The sequence below is a fragment of the Colossoma macropomum genome, unplaced genomic scaffold (genome assembly GCF_904425465.1).
Source record: "Colossoma macropomum unplaced genomic scaffold, Colossoma_macropomum, whole genome shotgun sequence".
NCBI lineage: Eukaryota > Metazoa > Chordata > Actinopteri > Characiformes > Serrasalmidae > Colossoma > Colossoma macropomum.
Genome location: NW_023494788.1, coordinates 1,446,769 through 1,454,594, shown reverse-complemented (window position 1 = coordinate 1,454,594; position 7,826 = coordinate 1,446,769). Strand labels below are relative to the sequence as shown.

Here is a 7,826-nt window from a genome sequence, read left to right as displayed (position 1 = left end):
CTCATATTGCTGATGTTAGAGAGTTTGGCCATATAATCTTCATCTGGAAGAGAAAAGATGCTAAATTGTCGTTAGCTTCAGCTGTGAGTGTTAGCAAACACAGAGGATCCTCAGTGGGATTAATAAAGCTGGAAAACAGGAACAACGTCAGTAAAATCCATTATATACTCATATAGCCTCAAACACAACAGGATTTTATGTTGTTGCCCATTTTTATCTGTCATGTTTGTATTTATTGAAAATTATCCAATAACTGAGCTGCTTTCATGCTGACTGGATGCAAGTTATTCACCCAGGAGTACAGCTAAGTTTTATGCTGACAAATGTTCTGATTTGGTCCAAAACCAGTTCTGCCACCAAGCAGTGTAGCTCGTGAACAGTACACTATGGTTGCTAAGCAATAATCAAAGACTGTTCTATGAATAGCATGGACTTTAATAACTTTGTGCTTTAACACAGTTATAGTTCATTGATGTGTGCAGTCATAGTGCGAAGAGGCTTCAAATGTAGTTCAGCCAATCAGATTTTAGAACTGAATGTGTAATTCTAATTAAGCAATTAAAAACAAAGAGGTCATGTGCTTTAGATCAGTAGATCTGCATGCAGTAGATCTTCACAGCTATGATATCATTTGTGTTAACACAAAATAAAGAACTGCAAAATGATGAACAAAGTAAAGCAAATAAGCCCGGGACATCGTATCCGCTGTGCTTTAATTCCTTCCACCAAAAAAGTCGTCCCCTTTAGGGCCAGTTCATAGTCCAGGCGACAAGAGTCACTCGACAAATGCCAAATGCCTGATGACTGAGACGCTGTTTTATGGTAGATTTGTGATTAAGTTTGGGTCTAAAACAGTTTTTAATCCATTTATTGTAATCCATTCATTGTGGAGGGATACATGAAGGTTTTTCAAAGGCAAAATAGTCCCCAAAGAAAACTTGAGAAATTTTGTATTTTCCACAATTTTCCTGTCATGTATATTCCATATAAGCTCAGAAGACTCGTGTAGGTTGACTGGTGGTTCTGGATAGTGAATAAAATGTCTATATTTGTGTTGTAGTCATGGCGACCCCTGGTTCCTATCAGCACCACTGTAAAGACACCTGAACCATTTCACACCAAACCACTCTGAATGACAGCTACACAATCACTTTGTATTTTCTTCAGGAAATACACTTTTCTAGTGATTATTTACGTCTTTATTTATCATTATGGCTTTGATGAAGTTCAGATTTCAGGAGCCTTTCATGAGGAAAACCAGAAAATTCACTCTCTCACAGCTTTGTGTGACCGATTTGGCCTCTGAAACACTGATTTTAATGCTGCTTAGTTAATGAATCTGTCTGAAAGTGATTCATGGAGATGAAGTAATTGGGTTTTAGATGTAAAGTCAAGTTTGAAGCTCATTTAAGCAGTTTTCAGTTGTTTTTCGCTGAGCTGCTATTTATTTCTCTCTCTCTCTCTCTCCTGCGTGTGAACAGTGAGCCTCTGTTCTTCAGCACTTTTTTCTTTTTTCCTTTAACCTGATCCACTCCTCTCCTCTTTCATGGCTGAGCTGCTCTCTCTTTCTTTCTTTCTCTCTCTCTCTCTCTCAACATGCTCAGTTCTCCGGTCTGGCCGTTGAGGGAACAGCATGTTCTTCCCTGTCTCTGCTCAGACTGAATAGCGCAGTAAATACTGATTTGCAGGTTGATGAGCACTTACACTCCGTTAATCTGAGGCTTTATGACTCACTGACATACTATTAGAGATTACTAAACAGCTCCAAACAGGTTTGAGGCGTGAAGCTGAAGCTGGCTTCCCATTCGCCAGCTTCCTATTGGAATTTTCCATCCCACCTTAAATGGTGCAGCAGTTACATCCTGGCACCTCATGCCGTGGGAACTTCACTAGCACATTTGAAGCCAGTGTGTGATGATTAAGGCATGCAGTTAGCATCATGCTAATTGCTAATAAAGGCTTCAGTTACTTGTTAGCATCATTAGCCTTCATAGCTTTAGCACTAAAACTAACAAAGCAAATCGCAATTTTCAAACACCGAACATGTCTTGGCTGATCGACTGCATTTTGTGGTTGGGGGGTGAAAGTGGATCAATTTTGGCTGAAGTGTTGCTTTAATACATGACTGACTGTCAGGGGTGTAACGATACCCTCACGATTAGGTATTCCCACAGTGTATTGGGCAAAGTTTGAATGAAGGCAAATGATGACTGTGATCACTGTTGCACAGATGCTGTTTCTGATTGTTTTCAAAAATTAATAGAATATCTGTTCTCCCCAGTGCATTGACAACCTTATTGATTGTGCCTACAAATGTTGCTGTCAGAAAGGCTGCGGTCACTCAGGTAACCACTCCCTACACTTGTGGTGAGCAGAAAAGCATCTCAGAATGCAGTAGTCCAAGCAGAAATCGCACCCGCCACAGTGTAATTCCCTACCGCACTGCACTTTCAGACTAACCGGAATTTTTGGGAAATCCACAAATCTGGCAACCCTGTCAGGGGAAAGAACTTGCGAGTGAAATGTGTGAATAGTCGAAGACTGGAGAAACGTAACCTGGTCTGATGAATCTGGATTTCTGCTGAGGCTCACAGATGACAGGGTCAGGATTTGGTGCCAGCAGCATGAATCCATGGACCCAGCCTGCCTTGTGTGAGTCGTCCAGGCTGGTGGAGGTGGTGTAATGGGGTGGAGAATGTTTTATCGGCCCGTTAATACCGATCAATTATTGCTTGAATGCCACAGCCTGTTTGAGTGTTGTTGCTGACCATGTTCATCCCTTCATGGCCACAATTTACCATCTTCTAATGGCCACTTCCAGCATCCAAAAGCCTCAGACTGGTTTTGTGAACATGACAGTGAGCTCAGTGTTCTTCAGTGGCCTTCACTGTCACCAGATCTGAATCCAGTGGAACTCCTTTGGGTCGTGGTAGAACTGAAAATTCACAGCGTGAAAGTGCAGCTGAAAAATCTGTATGATCTGATCATCTCAACATGGACCAGAACCTCATGTTTGCAGCATGTTGTGGAATCCAGGCCAGAGTTGAGGCTGTTCGAGAGCAAAAGGAGGAACTTCCCTGAATTAGTGTAGTGTTCCTGAGAAAGTGCTCGCTGAGTGAACAAGCTCAATTATACTAAGTACAAACATCAGTATATTAACTACCCAGTACACGCTTAAAAAAGATGGTTCTTCAAGGGTTCTTTAGTAAAGGACATGAGTTATATAGAACCGTTTTAAATGGTTCTTTGCATGGTGAAATGTTTCTTCATATTGATGGAAAATGTGTTGGTTCTATGTAGCACTAAAAAGGGTTCTTCTGTTACAAGCTCGATGTCATAACAACAGCAGAACTATTTTGGTGCTGTATAGAAGCATGTACAACACAAACTCCATCAATCTGAAGGTCCATTTCACCATGCAGAGAACCATTAAGCATGAAACGGTTCTGTATAACTCATGGTTCTATGTCGAAACATTGCCTTTACTAAAGAACCCTTAAAGAACCACTTTTTTAAGAGTGTGTATTAACTACAAACCACAATTCCAGAAAAGTTGAGGTTCGTATACACTGTGTTCTCTGTTTTTATCAGTGTGGTGTGGTGTCACACTGGGAGCATCTGCAGTTCGTTTTGTGGACTTTCTGCCCTCCAGACTGAGGAAATGAAAGAGAAAAGAGGGATAAAGAGGCGCCCGAGTGGCTCCAAAACACACAGAGCGCCACCACATCCAGTCTCCGGTCTGGATCTGCTCATAGAACAGCTTTCCTTTGTTTTTACACTTTTCTTCAGAGTGGGGGAGAATGTGCTGTAGATGGTTCTATATAGAACCTTTTTGAAAAGGGTTATATATAGCACCCAAAGGAGTTCTTCTATTGTTACGATGTAAAGCTTGTAACAGTAGAAGAACCCTTTCGGGTGCTATATAGAACCCTTTTCAAACAGGTTCTATATAAGAAAATGTCTTCTCAGTTTCTCATTAGGCTGAATGAATAACCGACTCTAAATGTAGGTATTGTGATATAAACTGAGTCTGTTCTACAGTTTCTCATTAGGCTGAATGGGTTTGTACAACCTCACAACAGTATCTACCACAGAACCTGTTTGTGGGCGGAGCCTGCTTGATCAGTTCTGGTGTGTTTGTGTTGTAGGGGTAAGGAGCTGAGGTCATACTGGGACTATAAACAGGCGGCGGAGGAGTACCAGCAGGCCTGGGATGTGCTGCGGTCTCAGGTGTTCCCTCTTTGGCCCCGAAGCCCCCGCGAGCTGCTGCTGTTCTGCGGGGACCCCCCTAGTGCCCCCAACAGATCGGATTCAGCTTCATCAGGACAGCAGCAGTCCTAAACACACGGACACGATGGTTCTCACATGGACAGGTGCTGTTTAACTCTCAGGAGGCCCGAACTGACATCCTGCTACTGTTTCACTGTAATTACATAACTCGTTACACAGCTACATTAATTACGATTGATTTGCGTTCTGAATGGACAGATTCCAGTCTGGACCGGTCAGTCTTTCTGTTTGATTTGATGGTTGTATTTTCTTCCTGAAAAACAAGACTGTACACAATTAAACATCTCCTACACACCTAAAAAAGATGGTTCTTCAAGGCTTTTCCATGATTAAAAGGTTCTTTGTTAAGCTTGTAACAGTAGAAGAACCCTTTATACAGAACCATCTATAGCACATCCATGCACATCAGTCAGAAGAATCCTTTTATGATGGAGGGAACCATTTAATCATGCAAATGCTTCTTTGAGTGTTCGTGGTTCTACATAGAACCATTTTTCTTATTAATAACCTTTGAAGAACCATCTTTTTTAAGAGTGTATATAGAACCATTTTGAAATTGTTTTTATATAGCACAAAAAAGGGTTCCTCTGTTGTAATATCTTGACATCGTAACAACTGAAGAACCTGTCTGGTGCTATATGGAACCATATACAACACATTCTTCATCAATCTGAAGAAACAAATTCACCATGCAGAGAATCATTCAAGCATGAAGTGGTTCTATGTAGAACTCATGGTTCTAAATAGAAGCATTCCCTTTACTAAAGAACCCTTGAAGAACCAATTTTTTTAAGAATGTACTTGCAAACACAAATATGGTCTGAATCAAAAGTTTCTCCGTTTGTTTCACTAAGGTATGATTTCTTTTACAGTCCCTTGAGTTCTAGACATTAACCATGTAAGTGGTACAAACTCCAATGTACTAGATAATTATTTTGGGTGAAATGATGGTAAGTTCCAAGATAGTTGTAACTAAATTACACTGAAATGCCAAACAGGTTCTAGATATTAAGCGGGTAAATGTGGGGTACAGACTCTAAAGTGCTGTGTAACCATGTTGGGTCAGATGGGAAGTAAAGACAGCTGGACTAAATTACACCAAAATGACTAACAGGTTCTAGATATTAAGCTGGTAAAGGACAAAGTAAAGTATCTTATAATTATCTGGAGTAATGAGACAGTAAATACTAACAAACACTAAATTTCAGTGAAATCTCACACGTTTAACATCAGAAACCCCTCCAAATAGCGGATGAGTTATATGGTGTAAAATGATGCACAGAACACAAAGCTAGTTTTGTGATTTAATGATGAGAACCCAGTAGAACCACAGTAAGAATCACTGCTTTCTTTTACAGCCCAGATTTAGTTTAGTTAATAGATAATAAAGACAGACTGAATGAGACGCTGCACTTTATTCATCTGCAGTCTTTATTCAGCATATAACTACCACAATAGTTCCACATACTTACCCGTAATATCTAGAACCTGCTGGGCATTTCAGTGCAGTTAACCCACCTTGGAACTCACAATCATGTTACCCAAAATAATTATCTAGTACTATAGAGTTTAAACCTCACACTTATCTTAATACCTAGACCTTAAAGGGTCGATATGTTTCATTTTTCTTCCGTCCATTTGCTTCATGCTTTCTTCATCCCTGAGAATTAAACAGGCTATTTTTTTACTGCCCGTTTAAAACTGACCTATGCAAATGAGCTCTGTTCTGACTGGCTGCTGTGTATTGTGCCTCAAACACTGTCTGACATACTCCTTGTAGCGTCAGTATGAGTGGGCGGGGCTGAACTGAATGTATGTGGATGTAATGTACACTCCTGGGCAAAAAATATAATGTTTGTACTGATAGTTCTGGCTGGTCAGAGTCCAGATTTAAACCATGTAGTGAATATTTGGTCTCATATTAAACATAAACTGGCTCTGCAATGTTTTTCAGCTGTTTGAAGCCGTCAATGCTGAGACCATTAAAAGCTAAGGCTACATTCAAACAGCAGGTAAAAGTGGCCCAAATCTGATTTTCTCAGCAAATCTGATTGTTTTGTTTGTCTGATAATGACGAATGTCGAGTTGGATTGATGTAAAAGTCGCATGAATTCCGATCTGGCTGTTCAGACTGAGTCGCATTGCCGCAGATTGGATACGTATCGGATTTCAGTACCACACACGAAAGCGTCTCAGATCGGAATTGAAAATGTCAGATTCAGTGTGTTTATCTGTTCACTCTGACACACAGACACACATCTGTGTCACACACGAGGAAGAAGATGGATTTGGGCCACTTTTACCTGCTGAGTGAACAAAGCCCTAATCCTTCGCCATTTTGGGATTTTTTTTTTGTAAATGTGTTCCTTTCACAAAACCAGTGAATTCTAAAAGGCAGTTTCATTTCCATATATGTACTGGAGAGTGAACGGTACGTAACTTTAACAGTAATAAAAATAACAACAACAACAACAACAATAATAATAATAATACATTAAACATACAGGGCACTTTTCAAGAACCCAAAGATGCTTAAACAGTGTTTACACTCTACAACAGACTCATTTCAAAAAAGCAGGGGACATTTGGTTTTCCGTGTTTGGGGCCCTTTAAGGGCCGTTAAAGAAGGCTTTGGCAGTAACTGATATAAAATTCCAGCATGCTTTTGTTAGCGCTGGTGATAATGGAGACGCGTGAGAGTTAAACAGCAGAAGCAGTGCAATATTAGCTGTGCCTAACAGGCTGAGGTGAGCAGAAAGGTCATGACCCCATCCTCTGTTGGTAGAGAGGTGTTAAATTGGCTTTTAGCGCAGGGGAGAGTGTGTGTGTGTGTGTGTGTGTGTGTGTGTGTGTGTGTAATCCTAACGCGAAAGGTGGGCAAAAGGTCATATTTCTCCCTCTTATATCCCTCCAGACACCATCGATCCACTAAGAGGTGTTTGGTGTCTGAGGTTTGCTTCTGTAGTTTTAGCTCTGGAGCGACGAGGCTAATATAGCTAACAGGTAATGGGAGCTTATAGCCCACCAGTTAGCATGGTGCTAACTGCAGGCCTGGATCATCACACACTTGCAACATGTTGGTGAAGTTGGCTTCCAAATCAGCAGCTTCTTATTTGAATGTTCCATTCCACCTTAAATGAGGCAGCAGTTCCATGTAGCTGCTATAGCACTTAAGGTGGAATGGAACATTTGACCAAGATGGTGAATTGGAAGCCAACTTTTACTTCGTTGTTAAGTTCAACCGATCATTACTATAAACTTACTCTTTGTATTATTATATTTATTTTAAAATCTGCTACTTATTATTTATGCTGTTTATATGTTGTTTTGTTTTTCAGTAGGAATGTGTTCTATGAATGATGCATACAAGAATATTTACAATAAAACACACTGTATGACATATATGAGGGGAAAATCTTTATCAGTATTCATTTTTTTATTACTTTAACCTCTGAAACACTGACCTTCCCCACTGCAGACATCTATGATTTTAAATTATGAGTTTAGGAATAATAAACATGCACAAAACTTCAGCA

The 7,826-nt window shown here is 40.2% G+C and overlaps 1 protein-coding gene across 1 annotated transcript in view; it reads left to right on the top strand.

Annotated features, from left to right (window-relative positions):
* The window catches only part of adat1 (adenosine deaminase tRNA specific 1), a 21,010-nt gene extending 16,669 nt beyond the window's left edge, over nt 1-4,341 (top strand). The window contains exon 9 of the mRNA XM_036567926.1: nt 4,149-4,341. Within this exon, the coding sequence (XP_036423819.1) occupies nt 4,149-4,341 (193 nt within the window). The remainder of the gene's footprint in view (nt 1-4,148) is intronic.
* Nucleotides 4,342-7,826: the final 3,485 nt, after the last annotated feature.